Genomic DNA, 20,868 nt, shown 5'->3' on the forward strand with positions numbered 1-20,868 from the left:
ACTCCTGTACTCCACTGCCACGAGAGGCGCAAGCAGAGTCGATGGGGGAGCAGCAGCAGTCGACTCACTGCAGTGAAGACGCCACGGTAAGTCAATCTAAGTACGTCGACTTTAGCTACGTTATTCATGTAGCTGAAGATGCGTAACTTAGACCGATCTCCCCCCCTCCCCTCAGTGTAGACTGGCCTAATATGTACGCAACTTGTCACCCCAAATGGAGACACTTCAACTTGAACACACTGGATTAGATAAAACAAGTTTATTAACTACAAAGAAAGAGATTTTAAATGAGTACAAGTAACGAGGCATAGAAATCAGAAATGGCTACAAGGAAAATAAAGATAAAACATTTACTAATACCCAACTTAAACTGTATTAGATTCAAGCCAAGTTTCTCACCACATGCTTTCAGTAGTCCTACTGACCAAACCCTGTAGGTCAGGACCTCTCCCCATATTGTCCAATGAATGCTTTCTTTGTCCTTCCAGGTGCAGTGAATGTGACGGGCAGAGAGAGAGAGAGAAGGGGTCCCTTGGGGTGTTTTATCCGTCCTTTTTATAGTTTCAGTCCCCCGCCTTGAAAACATTTCCAGATGTGCACTAGGAGACAGAGTCTAAATGGAAGGATGTTCCCTGCTAGCTTTTCCTCACCTGTTTGAGCTTTGTTTGTTTCCTTTCCTGCTTGGTGACTGTGTTTACTGCTTAAATGCAAGTTAAGGAGAGTACACACTCCGTTGTTTAGGACAGACCTGTTTGTCAACCTTAATTTGGGCAGGGCTGTGGGTTTTGGAACATGTGTTAATAACATTGGACAGGGAATCTTATAACTTCACCTACAATGTTGCCACATACATTTTACCATGACAATGTCGATCAACAAATTATGAGCTTTCAGGTGATACCTTCCAAGGCGTACACCGTACAAAGATGATTACAATGGTGTAGGGTGTGAATGCAGGGGTGTATTCTGTTCCACTGACCAATAAGGAAAGGTTAAAAAAAACTGGGCATGTGTAGTCCTGAGGAAAGAAGATGGAGGGTAGACCTGAGAAGACTCTTCAGATATGTTAAGGGCTGCTATAAATGGGATGGTGATCAATTGTCCTCTAAGTCCACTGAAGATAGGAGAAGAAATAATGGGCTTAATCTGCAGCAGGGGAGTTTTAGGTTAGATATTAGGAAAAACTTGAATTATAAGGATAGTTTAAGCATTGGAATAGACTTCCAGGGGCCACAGTGGAATTTCCATCATTGTTTAATCTGTTCTTAAAAACCTCCAAGCACAAAAGGGGAACTTCCAGTTGTGATGAGTCGCCACTTCTGCAAGTGATCACTCAAAGTCGAAAAGTCAGGGCGGATTTCATTGGAACTGTTTGGGGGTAAACCTGTGTGGTGTGTCTAAATAGATTTCAGTAGAATGTCGGGCGGGAACAGAAAACCAGCAAAGGCATGACATTAAAAACACATTAACAGTCACAAAAATACATTTTTTCACAACGGCCATTTTTTTAAAAATTGAAAACGTTTTCTGGGTTGTTGGTTTTTTTAAAAGAGGGATGTGGTCTGCACCTTCATTTGGGAATAAGTTCTTCTCTTCAGCCTTTTATCCCACTCCTGGGTACCAGTAGGATGTCACCGTCATGTTTGCTAAACCTTCTATCATTTTTGTTGCTGTCCTCTGAACTCTCGCCAATTTGTCCTCATTTTTCCTGAAGTGTGCTGCCCACAACGGGACACAGCTGAGGCCTTACCAGTGCCAAGTACAGGGGAACCATCACCTACTGTGTCCTACATATGACACTTCTGTTAGTACACCCAAACATGATATTAGCTTTTTTTTGCAACTGAATCACACTGTTGACTCAGTCAATTTGTGATCCACTATAACCCCCAGAACTGCCAACTAGCCAGTTATTCCCCATTTGTTGCTGTGCATTTGATTTTCCCTTCCTAAGTGTAGTACTTCTCACTTATCTTTATTAAATTTCATCTTGTTGATTTCAGACCAATTCTCTAATTTGTTGAGGTCATTTTGAATTCCAATCCTGTCCTCCACAGTGCTTGCAACTCCTCCCAGCTTGGTGTCTTCCGCAAATATTATAAGCGTACACTCCACTCCATTATCCAAGTCGTTAATGAAAATATTGAATGGTACTGGAGCCAGGACAGACCCACTAGATGCATGCAACCCATCACAACGATCACAACCCATCACAACGATCCAGATCAACAATTAGTTCTCAGGAAAGGCCCTGTGTGTCCACAAACACAAATCCATACACCTTCCCTGTTCATCTTCAGAGGCTGTTTGTGCTAGCGGTTAGCCAAGGGTTACAAAAGATACTCGATTTGAGATACAGAACTTAAAGGCCCTGCATCAGGGGCCATTATTGCCACTACACACTAATAAAACTAATAAAAGATTAGTGAAGCCAAATTCCTCTGGTGTCTTGGGATGGACTCAGGCATATAAGGGACATGCTGTGTGTGCTGACCAAAAGTTAGGCTGTGACATCATAAGGTCTATGCTACATACTGAAGGCAATTGGAATGCCGTGACAATTGAGATGATAAGCTCCTGTAAGAAGACTGCAGGATATGCCCAGCATACCCTGATTACACTGCCACTGGGGGCAGTCAGATAAAAGTCCGGTTACGCTGGGATAAATCCAGAGTAACTGCTGGCTTCCAGTGGCGTTATTCAGCTAACGCTATGATACTGCTGCTACTGGCCTCGTTAATGCCAGCAAGCTCGGGAATCCTCATCATCGGCATCTGAGCTCCATTTGCCTCTCCTGTTCGGGGATATGGGTGATTGCTTTTCGGGTGTTGGGATCAGGGGCGGCTCCAGACCCCAGCACGCCAAGCGCGTGCTTGGGGCGGCATGCCGCAGGGGGCGCTCTGCCGGTTGCCGGGAGGGCGGCAGGCAGCTCCGGTGGACCTCCCACAGGTGTGCCTGCGGAGGGTTCGCTGGTCCCGCGGCTCCGGTGGAGCATCCGCAGGCGTGCCTGCGGGAGGTCCACCGGAGCTGCGGGACCAGCGACCGGCAGAGCGCCTCCCGCGGCATGCCGCCCTGCTTGGGGCAGCGAAATGTCTAGAGCCGCCCCTGGTTGGGATCTCCTGTTGTGTAAAATCCCACGTGGGTTGGGATCTCCTGTTGTGTAAAATCTCCTCTGCAGAGAAGGATTTGCTACAGCAAGATTTTTAAATCAATTTGTCAATAGGACTTTCCACAGAGAAGATGCACTTATTAACAAGAACACAGCCACATAGGAGTAGCCCTGCCAGATTTTTAACCATACCAACACAGAATTCTAAGCACCAAACTGAATGACCACCAAAGGCTGGCTGCCGGGAAAAGACATGCGTTAGAAAACCATCTAGACAGGCTTTCGCTGTGACAGCATGCTCAGAAGCAGTTTGAAGAACATGGAAACATTACTATCTGAGGTCGGCTACTTAGCAGCAGCAGCAATCTATAGCCACAGCCACAGGGAGATTATAGAGAGAGATAGTTCCTGTCATTGTTGACTTGTTTACAAAAAGGGGTTTGGGTTTTTTTAATATTTCCTTATGAACTTGCTAAGAAGCACAATGAGGATGCAGCTTTGCTGAGTGCCTGTGGTAGTCTGGCGGTTGCCCACCGTCTGTGTAATAGTTACTTGCAGAGCAGCCTGTCAGTCTCTGGTGTATTCACCTGCTAGGTAAGAGAGAGGGTATGCAGAGTAGCCAGGCACATTACAGTCCAGTGATGGACTCAGATAAAAATCTGGCCTCAGTTTACATCCATGTCAACCCCCGGCAACGGTTGACCCAAGTTTACACTGATTAACTAACTGGGGACAGCAACTTGGCTCTCCCAGGGTGAGTATCTGATTCAGAGATGTGAGAACCAGAGAAGCAGGAGTGGGGTTGGGATGTCATACAAACATTCCTCACCCCCCGTACGCACTTCATGTAAAGACGCTACTTTCCAAGGGCAGGCTACATTTTTTTAAAACATCTAACAAAAGAGAAGCCTGTACTATGCAAGCAAAGATTCTTGTTTGAAAGTTGCTGTGCTGCTAGAATTCCAGGGAGATAAGATACATTCAAAAACTGCAGCAGCCCAGAACTTGCCTTGTGCCAAACACAAAATCTTGACCCTCAGAAGCTCCAAAGTGCCGTTCTAAACTCAGAGAGACTGATTTTCAAGTGAATTCTAAATCTGGCCAAACCAGTTGCCCACATCTCTGATTCACATGCAAGTGTCATCGCAGGCCTGGGTGAGAGCGGCCAGCCCCACTAGTGAGTGCTTCCTATTTCATGGTGACCTGGCATTTGCGTAAGCCGTTTCTGCTTAAGTCGCATCCCTTATGATAGGAGTAAGAAAAGTAAAACCAGTCACTGCTTCTTGGACTGAAAGACAGCAGGCCTGAAGCATGGTCCCCTTGTAACGTACTAGGTCGGGGTGGCCAACCTGAGCCTGAGAAGGAGCCAGAATTTACCAATGTACATTGCCAAAGAGCCACAGTAATACGTCAGCAGCCCCTCATCAGCTCCCTCCCCCTGCTCCCAGTGCCTCCCACCCACCGGCAGCCCCAGCCCCAGCCCCTCCCCCCTTCAGCTGTTTCGTGGCATGCAGGAGGCTCTGGGAAGGAGGGGGAGGCGCGAGGGCAGGGCAGGCTCAGGGGAGGGGGTGTGAAGGGGCGGAGTGGGGGGCAGGGCCTGTGGCAGAGCCAGGGGTTGAGCAGTGAGCACCCCCCGGAACATTGGAAAGTTGGTGCCTGTAGCTCCAGCCCCGGAGTCGGTGCCTCTATAAGGAGCCGCATATTAACTTCTGAAAAGTCGCATGTGGCTCCAGAGCCACGGCTTGGCCACCCCCGTACGAGGTTCATGAGGGCTGGCTAGACCTCCAGCGGCTGGCCCACAATGAGGGTATGGGACCTGCTATAGAGAAGTTCTCAAATAGAAGAGGTTGGGGGAGGGTATAGCTGAAAGGATCCCGGTTCCAGGCCCGGCTCCGTAGGGGTTCAGCAAGTTACACAGAAATTGCGTTTCTCTGTAGAGCAGGAGTTCATTCAGTGCTGAACTCTGTTTGCCCTTAAATAAGGTCAAGTCATCTCTGGCTTTGCAGATAGAGGCTTTGCGAGTTTGTGCTCGGGGCAGAGTTCACTGAAAGCAATATGGGTTCAACTAGTGGGGCTAGAATGCATTGGAGCTAGAATTTCTAACCCACTGGAAACGTAACAGTCCACTGTTTTAAGGACTGCAATATCTTCCTTGAGGCTGGGACACAGATGTCTCCTGAACTCTCCGTTGAGTGACTGGAGTCGCAATGGAGGGGTGGTGTATTTGAAAACTATGTTGGAATTGTAGGCTGCCACCTTAGTTAGTACGAGGTTTACTGGTCCTGATTGCCAGTGAGGGGGGCTCTGTAGGAAAGCACACAATCAAAGTCAGTCTGCAAAGAGCTAGCCTAAAACAGTGGGGTGAGCTGTGTCTCTCTGCCTTAGGGAGAAGCCTGCTTTGTCTCTCTCTGGTTTTGGTTATGGTCTGTTTTTGTGCTGGATTCTCAAACAGTGTTACGTTGCAACCTTCCAGCAAGAGTGATTTATGTTTTTTCTGACTTCTCTGCACGTATGCCAGAAACAGAACAGTAAGCACCTATCACCAGCACCACTCAGCAGTGCACGTTACAGAGACATGATACTGAAAGAAGAAATGGGAAGGTCCCCCACTCAGGCCTGGTTTCTGTCTCTCCAGCACTGTTCTGCTCAGGACTGCAGGATTTTTGCCACACCAGGTGATGTACATTTGATATCTGAGTGTTTGCCAGTGGCAGAGGTAGGAACAGAACCTAGATCTTCTGGTTCCCACCCCAGTGCCCTGTCCACTGCATCCCTTATATGGGGCAGAGCACCTCAGAATTCCCCTTCTCACAAGCTGAATACAGCGATCTACGGAAGCAAAGTCAGATGAATAATGTCTGTCATTTCAAAGAGGATTTGACACAAGGGCTAGAAATATTTTCCTCTGACCTCCTGAATGGTTCGTTATGACACATTCCCACCCCTCCCCCTAATCACCACCAACTCTGTACTCTGGTTTGTATGTTGTAAAAATATAATAGAGCCATTTAGAGGGATTAAAACCCCCTGGATATTAGAACGAGAGGCAAGAGAGTAGCAGCACTCAGATGCAGATTAGGTTAGCGCTAGGGGTCCGAATTCAGGTGCAGACTGAACGCAAGTCTCCTGAGCTCTTTTGCAGGATAGTTTGGCTGTTTCTGAACCAAAACCAACAAAAAAAGCTCAGTCTGGTTTTGTCTCCAACCCAGAATCAAAGCTGTACGGTCAGGCTCAGATCCAGGAATCCGACCCCTCTGAAAAGCCAAAGAGGATCAAAGTCAAGAGTGTCAGACCAGAAACAGAAGAGTGGGTGAAAATGAAGCAAGGCAGAGAGGGGGGACTCCACACTTCACTGCCAGAAGCTGGGAGTGGACCACAGGGGATGGATCACTCAACGGTTGCCTGGTCTGTTATAGACTCACCATCTTTAAGGTCAGAAAAGATCATCTAGTCAGACCTCCTGCGCATCGCAGGCCACAGAATCTCACCCTCTCCTGTCATAGACCCCTAACCTCTGGCCGAGTTACTGAAGTCCTCAAATCATGCTTTAAAAACCAAGTTACAGGAATTCACCATTTACACTAGTTTAAACCTGCAAATGACCCATGCCCCATGATGCAGAAGGTGGCGAAACCCTCCCAGGGTTTCTGCCAATCTTAACCGGGGGGAGATTCCTTCCTGATCCCAAATATGGTGATCGGTTAGACGCCGAGCTTGTGGGCAAGACCCACCACTACCTGGAATAATTCTCTGTAGTATCTCAGAGCCCTCCCCATCGAGTGTCCTGTCTCCCGCAGTTGGGGATTTTTGCTACTGGCAGTCGCTGATGGGCCAGATGCCGTTGTAGGCAATCTCATCATACCATCTTCTCTGAAACATCTGGTGTTGACCACTGTCGGCAGACAGGATACTGGGCTAGATGGCGATTGGTCTGACCCACTATGGCCGTTCTTATGGTCACTCGGGATTATTTTAAAGGTGACATGCAAAGGGTGCCTCTGTCTTGTTTTTTTTCCTGATTATTTATGATTCTTATTATTTTTATTGCAATAATCCCACTGTGCTAGGTGCGGTGCAAACACAGAACAAAAAGACGGTCCCTGCCCCAATGCGAGTATAAGGCTTTGCCAGTAGAGCCTTAAATGTGAATTTAAACCAGCATAGCTAAACTGGTGCAAATCCCTGGGCAGGACACTCCTGTTCCATTATAAGAGTGGGGTTGTTTCCATTTGATCTGGCGTTAGTCATGAACCAGTTTAAAATTAAACCAAAACCAGCCACGCAACTGAACTAAGAGAGGCCCCGGCGGGATTTGCACTGATTTAACTAATTTAACATAACCAGTGCAAGTCTGCACACTGACAAACCCGAAGACAAGAGAGAGCAGGGGCAGACAGCCAGAGAGATGGGGAGCACAAGGAAACCATGAGACAAAGCTGACGGGTGGTGGTCTCAGTCCACCAGCTGCCTAACAATGTAAACTTTAAAAGCTGCTTGGCCTATGTCTAGTTTTTTCCTGTTAACTCATGATGGCCATTCTTGTAATTACTGTGTGATCAATGACCGACTCCTGTACAAATGTTGCTTTTTAAAAAAAATTAATACAGTGCTGACATGACTAAAAAAAAAAAAAAGTCAAGTTTTGGAAGGTGCCACAGCAAAGGAGAGTTTCAAGGAGGAACGGGAAGACAGAAGAGGAGGTGGATTTGTGGATGAAGGGGGCTATCAATGAATAAAGGAACCCTGAAAGGCTTTTTGTTGTTTGGGGGGGGGGCGCCACAGGAGAATTTTTTGGTTATCTGTAAACTTTACAACTATCAGAAAAGTCAAGTCTGGTCTTCCCTAGTTCTACTAAAGGACCTCTTGGGGCTCTCAGAGAGCAGTACTGGGAGCTCTGGCACCTTAGTAAGGGGCAGAGGTGGTACATCTTTAACAATGATGTTCTTTCTCCCTCATGTTTATTAGGCACTGGAATTTAATGGGTGTGAAAATCAGTTTTAAAAAACATAACTATGAATCCCTTCCACCGTCAATAATTCAACTCAAGGTGAAACCCCACCCCATTCAAGTCAATGGGTCATTTGTCATCGAGTTCAATAGGGCCAGGATTTCACCCTCTGCCCCTTGGTTTGAAACAATTTTACTAGTTTCCCAGCAGCAAGTTTTCCAGGGCAGATAAGACCTGAATTCCTAAGTAAACTAACAAGCGCGTGATGGGAAATGTTTTTGTTCACAAAATCTTGTATGATATACACAGGGAGCCTTAATATAGCACAAGTTCAGTTCTCACCTCTCAACCACCTTCTTCGCTCTCTGCTAGAGGTATTAACAGAAACCCAGAAATGCTTTACAGTGTTATCCACTTAAACGCTAAATAAACAAGTTCAAGGTGACAAATCAGCAGCTGATGTTTCCAGATTCTGCAAAAGTTACACAGGTTTCCAAACAAATGGAAACTCACATTTCAGCCATTTCAAAACACACACCCTAAGGGCCTCAAGCAGCAAGGAGCCATTTACTAATCTGAGTGGAGGGCACCTAGCATCCAGGTCTGCAATATTCCACGTATACAGAGCTGTTTGGAAAGTTAGACTTATGCACATTTGAAAATTTTCCCAGACATCTCCTACTCAAGCATTTCCCCAGACATGCAAGGCAAGAGGACAAAAAGCCCTGCTTTCAAGGTTCAGGATTGCATTCCACGATGTCCTCCTTTGTCTGTTTTATAGCAATTTAATCATTGTTCTTATTGCTGCTTTGATTTACAGGCACCCAAGACCATAATTAATGTCCAGTTAGGAGCCAAGGGTCCTGCCTGCCAAATTACCTGAAACATTCAGGGTGTGGGGGGAGAGAAACTGGTGCGGGGAGAAGAAGAAATTCAGGAAGTGATAAAAAATAAATAAAAGAACAGGCCTAACAATACAAGATGAAAATGACAAGTTGCAAAAACTTTGCTTGCTCAATTGGCAACAATTGCTTCAGGAAAGGCCAACAGGAAATAGGATGGGGAAAAAAATTGTCTTCGGCAGGTTTCTTTTCCATGTATGTTCCATTTGTAGAGGCAGCTTTACATTAATAACTGATCTTTTACTTCCGGACTTGGAGGGTCACTCAGCGAAGGGCATAACTAAGAATTTCTGACACAGCTTATGTCTACACTGCCTGCGGTGAATATGGCGCTTTAGAGACAAAAGACCACTCTGCCCTATAGAGTTTACAAGCTAAGTTTAGACCTAACAGGACAAGTGATAAACAAGGTGGGAGTGAAGGGTAATGAAAATAACATCATGTGGTTGGTTTTGCAACAATCCCCTCCACAAGTCCACCGGCAAGGAGCAAACCTGAGACATTCACCCTCAAAGCACAGGCCTCTACCACTGTACCTAAAGGAGAGCCTTCATTAGCTGGTAGCAGTAGCAGACTCTTATCCTCTATCAGTCAGCCACGAGAGGGGCACATCACACGCACTTAGCCAGTATCTTTCAAGTTGGTTTGTTATTCATGCATCTTGAAGGAGCTGCACTCTTAAAATGTTTGTTTATAAGCTACAGTGACAATACTTGGAGAAAAGTTGTGAGAACAGAGGTGAAGAAAAAAGCATGAAGAACAAAGGGGAGAGAAGAAAAGCATATGGACAAGGGAACAAGTGCATGAGACTGGAAACAGGATGAGACTGTGAGGCCTGGTAACAAGGGATGGTTGCATGATCTGAACTGTGTTTACTAGTAAATGTATAGTATCCACCTAATCTGACACCTCTAGCTGCTATCTTTCAGATGAAAACAATACATAAATAACTTACTGCGGCAGCTCTTTGAATTCTAATGTCACGCAAGAGTATCAATGCAGACAGACAGATGAGGATACAAAATAAGCAGTTCAGATCAAAATCAACTGGAAGTTGGTTAGCTTGGTTAACAAGGTACAATGACTTTTAAGGACTCACTGACCTTCTGTTCTTTATCAGTGAAGCACCGTAACATTTTCCTCCTTTACCACAACGGTCATAGGGGCTGTTTGAATAAATCAACCAGAAGGTCCTAGCTGAGTACAGCTGGAAATTGGTGAACACCTGTGACATCAAGAAAGCCCCACCAGCCAATCAGAATGCGGCTTTGGACAGTCAGCATCCACAGCTGTGCCTGTCATTCAGTGGTGACGGTTCAGACTGGTTTGAACTAAGAAACTCTGTAGTCATAATTTACCATCAATGCAACTCCAGTAGGAACAGGACTCAGACTTTGGTTTTGTTATTTTTAGCCAATGTGTTGCCTAGCCCAGTTAACCCTTTTCTACCCACCAGCCATGATGCTGGTTGACCCTACAGAGTCCACCCTTGCTAACGGGTGGAGAAGTATAGCTACCAAGTTTCCCAGTGCAGACACAGCCTGACAGATTAGTTCTTACTCTCCTATGGTATCATCCTCATCGTTCACACAACGATGGTCAGTAGGTTTAGTGGAGAAAAGCTCTTCTTCCTCTTGCTTTTTTCAGTAAGCAAAGCGGAAAAAATTAAAGGAGGAAGTTGGAGCTCTATTGCTGCATGCAACAGCTAGCACAGCAATGATACACAGATACCTGCTGAAGCCAAGTCATGAGAACCTAAAACCAAATCCCTCTTTAAACTTACTGCGTTGGCTTCTCCTTCCATCACTCATTCCCCTCCGCACCCATCTGCACCCCCACCAAGCAGTCGTTAGTACTTAGATCATAAGCTCTTTGGGGCACAGACTGTCTTTTCACCCTGTGAGCCTAGCACAAAGGGGCCCCGATCCTTGAATGACACTTCTAGATACTACCACAACACAAATCCAAATAAATAATAATGCACTGTAACCCTTTGATCCTCGGCTCAACCCTGTCATCTTTACTACACTGGAAGTTCTGCCAAATGAAAAACTGCAAATTAGGGGGATAAATGTTGGGGAAATGAGGAGATTTTATACAGATATGGTGGACATCTGCAGTCATTAGGGGGTACTGAATGAAATTTATAATCAGCTATCACAAATTATTGGATATTAATTACCAAATGATCCTTTGGCAATCTACTGGGGCTTCCCACCAGAAATGGTCACACACAAGGAAATGAGGAATTAATCTCTTATCTGCTAGTAGCTGATAAGCTTCTGAAAAAGAAAAATAGTCCAACTCTAGAGGAATGGTTCAAACAAAGGCGACTGTCACTGAAAAATTAATGCACCCTGCAAAACAGACAGAGGACAAATAGATACATAGATATTTGGTTACTATTTATTCAAGACTCAAACCACGTACATCCACCTGCAAAAAACCCCAGCACACCCGTCTGATGGACTTGAATATTAACAGTTGAGAGATGTGCCTGGTTGTTAAATACATCATCAGCGATTTCACTCAATTTAATCAAATCACTAGAAATGCCACGTCCTGGGCAGTGTAAAAATGCTCACTCTGTAGCCGGCTAACACCCTGTCAAATAAAGAGATCCAGTGATTATAATACTGTATAATGTTTCTCTAAACAAAAGCTCGCTGTTGTAATGATTACTGTATAGGCTCTGATATTTACATGGCTAGGATATGCACACCTGTAAAAACTTCCTAAATGTAGAAATAGTTAAAAAGCCAAACCAAACTAAAAAACATCAAACCCCCACCCCCCACGTATCAGACTGTAAGCATCCTGGGGTAGAATCCATCTCTTCCGGCCTGTTCGTGAAGTGCCATAAATAGCAGGATTAAGAATCTAGCTGCATGTCCATTACCAGCCTTGACATTCAGGTGTTCAGAACCCACAGTAAAACTTCCCGCCAGGCTGAAAGGGGTCAGCAATATCCTGGAACTGGAGCATTTTGAAAAAGGAGGGGGATGAGGAGGGTGGAATGGACTAAGAATCGCAAGTACTACTGCAATCAAATCAGGGCCCAATCCCGTCAACACACAAAACTGAGGGCAGATCTACAATGAAAACTGACATCGACAAATCTGCATCTCTCAACGGTGTGAAAAAATCCACACCACTGAGCCCTCTAGCTATGCTGGGGTGGCCAACCTGCGGCTCTTCAGAAGTTAATATGCGGCTCCTTGCATAGGCACAGACTCCGGGGCTGGCGCTACCGGCACCAACTTTCCAATGTGCCCGGGGCGGGGGGGGGGAAATGCTCGCTGCTCAACCACTTGCTCTGCCACAGGCCCTGCCCCCACTGCACCCCTTCCCTGAGCCTGCCATGCCCTTGCTCCTCCCCCTCCCCCCCTAGATCCTCCTGCACGCCAGGAAACAGCTGATCAGGAGGTGCGGGGAGGGAGGGAGAGGTTCTGATCGGCAGGGCTGCCAGTGGGTGGGAGGCGCTGGGAACGGGGACAGGGAGGAGGGAGATCTGATGGGGGGGGCTGCTGACAAATTACTGAGGCTCTTTGGCAATGTACACTGGTAAATTCTGGCTCCTCAGGCTCACCCCTGAGCTATGCCAACCTAACCCCCGGTATAAACAGCACTAGGTCGATGGAAGAATTCTTCCGTCGACCTAGCTACCACCTCCCAGGGCAGTGGATTAATGACAGGAATGAGAGAACCACTCCCATCACTAGTGTGTACACTAAAACGCTGCAGCTGCGCCACTGTAGACACAGCCTGAGGGTAACTTTACTCGTGTGAATAGTGCCATTGAATTCCCTGGTACCACCCACATGATCTGACTAACACACAGACATAAGTGCTGACTGGACCAGGCCCTGCATGATTCACAAATGAACAAGGCTCATGCACCATAAGAGATTCTATACTCTTTCATTTTGACATGTGTGGGATAGCTGAACCAATCAAAAATTTTATGTTGAACTTTTTTCCCCCCACCATGGAAAATTATCTTTTTGACCAAAATGAAAACTTGCGCATAGGCACGCGCACACACACAAAATTTCAACCAAAATTAGATGTGTGGATTTTACACACACACACACACACACACACACACACACACACACACAAGTTTTGAAATTTTGCGGGAAGGTTTTGTTTTTGTGGGGGATGGGGGAAGAATATGCACTTTTTATACCCCACCCTCCGTCATTCTATGAGAAGGGTGGGGAAAAGATGGTTTTGTCCTGCTGACAAATGAAATTTTTTTTTTTTTAAGTATTTGAAAATTTCAAAAAGCTTTGTTTCAAAACTTGAAAATACATGACATTTTCATTTAAAAAAATTGACTGGAAATTTCAAATGAAATTCTTTTCATTTTTTGTGAAATATTTTGAAAGATGTATTTCTCTTTCCCCCACTACCTCCGTTGCTTAGCTTTATTCATTTAGGATACTTCCTAACTGAACTGCAACAGAACTTCTCCAAGAAACAAAAGATTACTCATGAGACACACACACACACACACACACACACTCCTACAGCAGTGGTTTTCAACCTTTTTTTCTGGTGACCCAGTTGAAGAGAATTGTTGATGCCCGTGACCCAGTGGGGCTGGGGATGAGGGGCTCAGGGCTGGGGCAGAAGGTTGGGGTGCTGGGGTGAGGGCTGCGGGGTGGGGCTGGGAATGAGGGGTTTATGTGAGAGGGGGCTCTGGGCTGGGGGCTGGGACACAGGAGGGGGTCAGGGCTCTGGGCTGGGGGTGCAGGTTCTGGGATGGGGCTGGGGGTTTGGGGTGCAGGAGGGGCTCCAGGTTTGGGGGGCTCTGGGCTGGGGCAGGGGGTTGGGATGCGGGGCTGGGGTGCAGGCTCTGGGGTGGGGCCAAGGATGAGGGGCTTGGGGTGCAGGAGGGGGCTCCGGGTTTGGGGAGGCGCTCAGGGCTGGGGCAGGGGGGTGGGGAGTGGGGTTGGGGCACAGGCTTACTTCCGGCAGCTCCTCTGAAAAATAGGCCTTTGGTGGTCTCAAGCCGGATACCCAAGACCTGAGGCCTCCCAACTAGCGCTGTGCGAATATTGGATTTTTTTCTTTCAGGTTTCTTTGTAACTAAACAATTTAGAAACAAAACACGAATTCCAAAAACATTCCAGTGTCGCCGAAGCAGCTTTGCTCTCCGGGGGAAAAAGTTTTGGCTTAAAATTTTCAGCCAGCATCAGTGGAGACGTTTTGTAAATCCTTCCTGAGACAGGGGAGGGAGAGCGAGCAGTGTGTGGACAGGGGGAGGAGGGAACTTGGGATATTCTGTTGTTTTTTCCTTGGGTGTGAAGGCACACGGGAGAAGGGAGGATCAGCCCCTGTTGTGATACCCTTCCCCCTGTCACTGTAGTAGAGGACACTCCATGCTGGGGGGGGTCTCGTAGGGTGGGGAGAGTGGCAGGGGAAGAGACATACATCATTCTCCTTCGGCCTCTGAGGGCCTTAAGATATTTCAGCCCCCAGCCTTTCCTGCATAGCCCCTCTGGGGACACAGACACACACACTAACAGCATTCCAATGGAGCCAGGAAGCAGAGGGCTGCCCAGGCAAGACCAGAGACACAGGGCTCTGAGATCCTGGCGCTTCAAACTAGGTTTGGGGAAGGGGGGGGAGGAGGTGACTCCATTTAGAGATTTTCTCCCATAAAGCCCCCTCCTGCAGCTTTTCAAAATGGGAGGGGATGATCTGATGCCCCACTTAACTTAAGGGCTTGTCTCCACTGCAGCGCTAGCTCAAGGGATAACGGGCACCGCCCCTAACCTGACCCCCGTCCACACACACAAATCTCTGGCTTGGGTTAGGTGCTGTGTTAAACTTGAGGTAGCTGGCCTGTCACGGGGGTGGTGGGGAAGCTTGAGTGCTGCTGATGCTCAAGCGAGTACCGCAGAAGGAATGCAGCTGCTCTGTGTGGCTAATCCAACCCAGCTGGGTTATTTTGCGGTAGGGCCGCCATCGCTCAAACTAGCTAACTTGACTGTAGATGACCACAAAGTAAGTTTGAGTCAAGATATCCCCTTAGTCCACAATGACATCAGAGACAGGCAAACTGCTCAGAGGCAGGTTTTTTCAAACCTCTCTAATACTTTCCCTACACATGCACTTGATGGCTCATTCACACACCCCACCCAGCCCGCCCTTTCTAAAATCCTAAGGGTAAGGAGGACCATGAATTTACAGTTTCCAGAGGTTGGTTTTTTAAACGCACAGCCCTGGATCTCACAGACCTTCGTCCCTACAGATGAAGTTCTGTAGCACGTCTGCAAAACAGAGCAAAGATAAAAATCGGTGTCGTTTATGCTGAAAAACCAGAGGCGAGGCGCGAACCAATGCTTATTTTCATACTTTTTTCCAATATGTACCTTGTATTTGCATGCCGATTGTGCCATGCTACGGACCGAGACAACAGACCCACTACAACACTCAGCATTTACACCTCACATTGCAAACCACCACAGTCACATTCAGCTAATCCAGCCGACCCCTGCACAGTCTTCAGGGAGGCTGCTCTGTGCTTCTCAGTCAGGCTAACATCCTTGTGAGGTGGGGGAGGCATCATTAGCCCCATTTTACAGCTAGGGAATGGCAGCACCAAAAGGCCAAGGATGACATTTTCAGAAGTGGCCACTGATTTTGGGTGCCTCAGTATTAGGTTGTCCAGATCCAGGCACCTGGATTTTCATAGGTGCTGCCTACCCACTTGCTCTGACCGCCTTTCACTGGAGTCGTAGCCCCTCCGCACTTGGGCACCCAAAAATTAAGGCATTCAAAGACAGCGGAGAAATCCAGGCCCAAGTGACTTTCCTAAAGATCACACACCAATTTAGTGTAAGAGCTGAGAATCAAACGCAAGAGTGTCTAGGTCCTACCCCTGTGATCAGACTATGTCAAGGGACCAGAAAGTCAGTTTCCGTCATCTACCCTGTCCCGGCAAGTTACTTCGTGCATGCAGACCCCTGCACCGAGCCCAACTGACTGCATCCTGTCCTCAGTGGGGAGGCACTCACAGGAGCGATTGCATCTGGCTTGCGGAGCAGCTTGTAGGATCGGGGCCATAGAAGTGCTATATAACTATATATAATATAGTTATAGCAGCTTGTCCTGCCCCTTCCACTCCCTGCCTGACCCAGCTGCCAGGGATAGAGGCCCAGGGTGCCAGCAGGCAGGCACAGCAGGAGGACGGAGCCCCTCTCTCTCCCAGCAGGGCAATCGGGGGGGGGGCCTTTGACCCAGGGGTTGAAATCCTGGCCCCAGGGAAGTTAACAACAAAACTCCCATTGTTCTCAGTGGGGCCAGAATGTCACCCCAAGTGCATACACGGAGGGATGGTGTCGCTCACCACAGAGCTGCAGCCACTTCTGGGGTGCTACACAGCACACAACAAAGGCCACACAAACAGTAAGTGAGGAACACCCCCTCCGAGGAAAGCTGCGGCATATGGTATCCAAACGCCACAGAGGACCAGCCAGCTGCAGTTACTGCCTGGCAGGCAGGCAGGCAGGCAATTTTAACCATAAACATTATTTACTCTATCAGCCACGCAAACCCTGGCGCTCCGCTCCTGCTGTGCATCAGAGCTCTCCTAACAGCCAGCCTACCCCAGCTGAGGGGAGGCAGAAGGAAAGCAGGAGCAGAAAAGCTGGGACACGCAGGGAGCTCCAGCCCAGGGAATTAAGCTTCTCCTTGGAGAGAAAAAGGCGCTTGGGAATCCAGAAAAGCCCAGCTGGGGGCTGGCTTCATTGCAGCTCCTCTTTCCCCAGGCCAGCTGTCCCCCCAACACCTCCCAGCCAGCTCCCCCTCTCACCCAGAAGTTCCCCTTGAACAGAGTCTCCTTCATGGTGCAGGACGAGCTGCAGCAGAGTCTCCCAGCGCCCCAGGCAACACAGAGTCTGTGAGCCACCCAAGCCACACTTGTGAGAGTCGGTAACTTTTTAGTTCCTCCTCAATCCCTGGTGCCTGCCGCTGGCTCCTCTGGGTCCTAAACCCCAAAGCCAGCAAGCAGCCACCCTGCTTTCTCCGCTCCTCCCTGCCAAGCCAGCGATTATCTGCCCGGGATTTCAGGGCTCAGCAGGACTTTCCTCCTGCATTTCTGGGCTTGTTTCCTTTTTAGTGGCTCGTTTCTTGGGGAAGACGGGCAAGGCATGGAGAGAGTCTGGGCTTTAGGAGGGAAGGGCCCAGCGAGCGCACACCTGGCTGGATGTTTCCTCCCTAGGCTACTTAATGACTACAGCAGATTACAAAATCATGGGTCAAGGCTCTGCCCCAAATCAGTGTGGCCTAGTGGAGTGAGCACTGGGCTGGGGCTCTGGGGACCAGGGCTCTAATCCCAGCTCTGCTGCTGGACTGCAGGGTGACCTCAGGCAAGTGACTCTCTGTGCCTCAGTTTCCCCATCTAAAAATGGAGATAATTAATGATACTGACCTCCTTTGTAAAGTGCTCTGAGTGCTACTGATGAAAATAGCTGTAAGAGTTGGGCAGTATGATTAATAATCATTTGATAAATTGCAATACATGTACAGCTGTAAAGCATTATGAGGCAGAGAACATGGTCAAGAATGATGTGGGGCCAGATTCTCAATTGCTGGGTGCCCATGACTGGTTCTGGATGGGCCTTGGCCTTTCCAAATTAATGATCTGTAACACACACAGCTATTTTCAGGGCTGATGGTGAGGAATAACCCAAGGGCAGAATGGAAATACCAAGAGAAAGAGGGGAAAACACCACCAGTAATCACTGCCCACTGGTAACCACCATCAAATAAATAATATAGGGAGATATACATATCTCATAGAGCTGGAAGGGACCAGAGGTTATTGAGTCCAGTCTGCTATTTTCACTAGCAGGACCAAGTACTGTCCCCAAACAGAATCCCCCCCCATCCCTAGATGGTCCCCTTGAGAATTGAACTCACAACCCTGGGTTTAGCATGCCAGTGCACAAACCACTGAGCTATCCCTCCCCCCATACCAAAACAGCAAATAATCTGGGTTTCTTGGAATCCCTGGGGTGTAGGCACAGTTTCACTGCATGTGTGCCAACAGGCAACGGGCACAATTAGTTCAGTGCAACTGGCTGTACTGCATTCCCACAAGGTGTGTGTGAATTTCCCCTCTGATTAGATCATTAATGGATTCCAAGGCAGGAGGGTTCATTGTGATCATCTAGTCTGACCTCCGGTAGACCGGAAACCTCGCCCTAGGATTGCTCATCACCTCAGAAAATCAGACGCTAATGGTGTCTCAAATTGGACACCCAAAATTAGTGCCCACTTTTGAGCCTATGGGAGGACAGAGCCCCTCTCAGTAGGGCAATCTATGGGGGGGCTTTGACCCTAGTGTTACACAGCAAGCTAGGAGCACTGCCAGGATGAGAACCCAAGCTTTGTCCTACTAATCGCTAGACAGTGCTGCTTTCCCTGCATGCATCTGATTATTTTCCATATAGCCTACGCCTTGCCTTAGTAATAAGCACTGCTGCCAGCAAGAACTTTCTGACGTGAACCTGCAGGTCCACTTACTGACATCTGACTAATCAAACACAGCCTAGAATTAGTCAGTCTCATGGCGGCTTTTCAGCCACTGGATAATCAAAACCTGCAGAAAATCAGCATATCCTAGGGTAATATTTGCTGTCAGTCAGTTACTAATGCTTCTTCCCACAAAGAGGCAAAAGAAGATGGCAGATCTCATCCGGGTTAAGTTAACTCTGGCGATTGGCACCTGGGTTTTAATCTCGCCTGGGTCTGAGCAGCCATACTGCAAAGTCGTCCTAGCGGCATTACTGTGTCCTCACTGTTTCTGCACTCCCCCATGTGTTGCTGGAGGGTACAGCCCATGGTTCTTTGTGCTGAGACACTCTAGGGGGCTGGTCTACACTACGGGGGGTAATCGATCTAAAGATACGCAACTTCAGCTACGTGAAAACATAGCTGAAGTCGAAGTATCTTAGATCAAATTACCTACCATCCTCACGGTGCGGGATCGATGTCCACGGCTCCCCATGTCGACTCCGCTACCGCTGTTCGGGTTGGTGGAGTTCCAGAGTCAACAGGAGCTCATTCGGGGATCGATATATCACGTCTAGATGAGACGCAATATATCAATCCCCGAGAAATCGATTGCTACCCGCTGATACGGTGGGTAGTGAAGACGGAACCTAGGATTCTTTCCCACCCAATAGTGAGAGGACTATTCAGAAGGCACCAATGGTAAGGCATTGGAGGACTATCAGCACTGAAGTGATTTAGCCTACGTCCACACTGCAAAATGGGCAGGTTCCAACCCAAGTTGAAGCAGAGCCTGGGTTCTAATCAGATCAGCCCAGGTTTAAAGCACCTCCCAATCCAGGTACACCGTGTGGATGGGAGGGTTGGGCTATAACCCGGGAAAGAGCCTAGGGTAACGTTGCAGTGTCAACGTGCAGCTGTCTACGTGGTTTATTACACACTGTAACTAACAAGGGAAACCCAAATCACTCCACGGCGGGAGAGTGTTGTCCCCATGAGGAACGATCTAGAGGTAAAATGAGAATCTGCTGGAGGCCACATCGCTGTGTGCAAAGGCCCCATGTGGCTGCACTGGCGCCAGGGATCCTAGCCATTTCCAGCTTCCTGGCAACATTGTTCATGTCAACTACTTAATATGGCTGCATAGACTGTATTTACTTTTCAAAGGACAGCAGGTTAGCAGCGGCGATGATGCACATATCCCCAGCCCTGGAGGGTATACCACGAGCTCCCAGGATGGGGGAAGATTCTGCTATAAAGGCAGCTATCCATATTTTCCACGTGAGTAAGGGGTCCCCTCTGCATGGAATCATCCAGACCTTAGCTTGCAAAGTGTGTTGGGATCCTTCAGAATGAAAGCGTGTCAATATGCATCCTGGGTTGTTGTCGTGTGGTGCCATCTAAACCCAAGTAGAAAGCTTGGAGGAAATAGGCCCTTCTACCTGAAAAGCTCAAAGGATCATCTCTAGTCCTTTGCAGGACACAAAAGCAAGGAGTGTGAGCTGGAGCTGGGGACCCCATGCAAACCACCAAGATTTGCCCAATGCTAGACGGACATCACACCATTCAGCTCCAAAATACCAAGGCGTCTATCTAGAAGAGGAGGGGGAGCATGCCACTTTCTTATGATTTCTGGGCCAGCCACTTGAAGATGACATAGTCATAAATACTTGAGCAGCGCTTGCCACTCCGTCCTGGAGAGGGCAACAGGAGCTGCAACTGCCACACCCTAGTAATAAGGTGCATGAAGAGGCGGGAGAGGAGAACACCATGTGGAAGGAGGAATGAGCACTCAGGGTTGTTCATTACAGGCTCTAAATAGCTACCTAACAATTAGCAATGTCATTTGTTCATTAACATCCCACAACAGCAGAAAGACCTGGCTGGTCCTTCAATGAATCCGCCCTGTCAAGTTACTAAGAATAACTCTGCTGTTGATGAGAAAAATAAAACAGGTTCCTGCTCTATTGCCATGTAATGTCACCTAGCCCTGTGATTCAGAGCTGGATCAGGAAGCGGGGATGTTGAGAATGATAATTAAATCCATTAGTCTCCCTTTCTATTCAGGGTAAAGATAAGGAGAGCTTTGGGTCAGGTCAGAGATTTGTCTGTTTTGAAATGGGACAATGGCAGGCACCAGTCTGATTCATTCCTCCTCCGAATGGGGTTTCTTTCTCCGCTGATACAGGTTGAGTGTCTGCAGCATCCCTAGGCAAGGGATATTTGTACAGTTTAACATGCCGATGTCTGATTGGCCTCTTTGAGAGAACAAAAGGCTGCCCACCGTGAAGTATGTTTGAAGGGATAATGTTCCATGCTCAGTAATAACAGCAGGAAAATATGAACTCATGAGGTTCCCTAATTCCTGTCCCAAGAGCGAT

At 47.8% G+C, this 20,868-nt stretch overlaps 1 protein-coding gene across 2 annotated transcripts in view; it reads right to left on the reverse strand.

Annotated features, from left to right (window-relative positions):
* PSTPIP2 (proline-serine-threonine phosphatase interacting protein 2) overlaps window positions 1-17,050 on the reverse strand; it is a 60,003-nt gene extending 42,953 nt beyond the window's left edge. Inside the window, exon 1 of one of the 2 annotated variants that reach the window (XM_039545110.1) lies at window positions 16,785-17,050. In XM_039545110.1, the coding sequence (XP_039401044.1) occupies window positions 16,785-16,817 (33 nt within the window). In that variant the 5' untranslated portion in view covers window positions 16,818-17,050. The remainder of the gene's footprint in view (window positions 1-16,784) is intronic. The other variant, XM_039545109.1, reaches the window with a different exon arrangement.
* Window positions 17,051-20,868: the final 3,818 nt, after the last annotated feature.

This window comes from Mauremys reevesii, linkage group 6, assembly GCF_016161935.1.
Source record: "Mauremys reevesii isolate NIE-2019 linkage group 6, ASM1616193v1, whole genome shotgun sequence".
Taxonomy (NCBI): domain Eukaryota; kingdom Metazoa; phylum Chordata; order Testudines; family Geoemydidae; genus Mauremys; species Mauremys reevesii.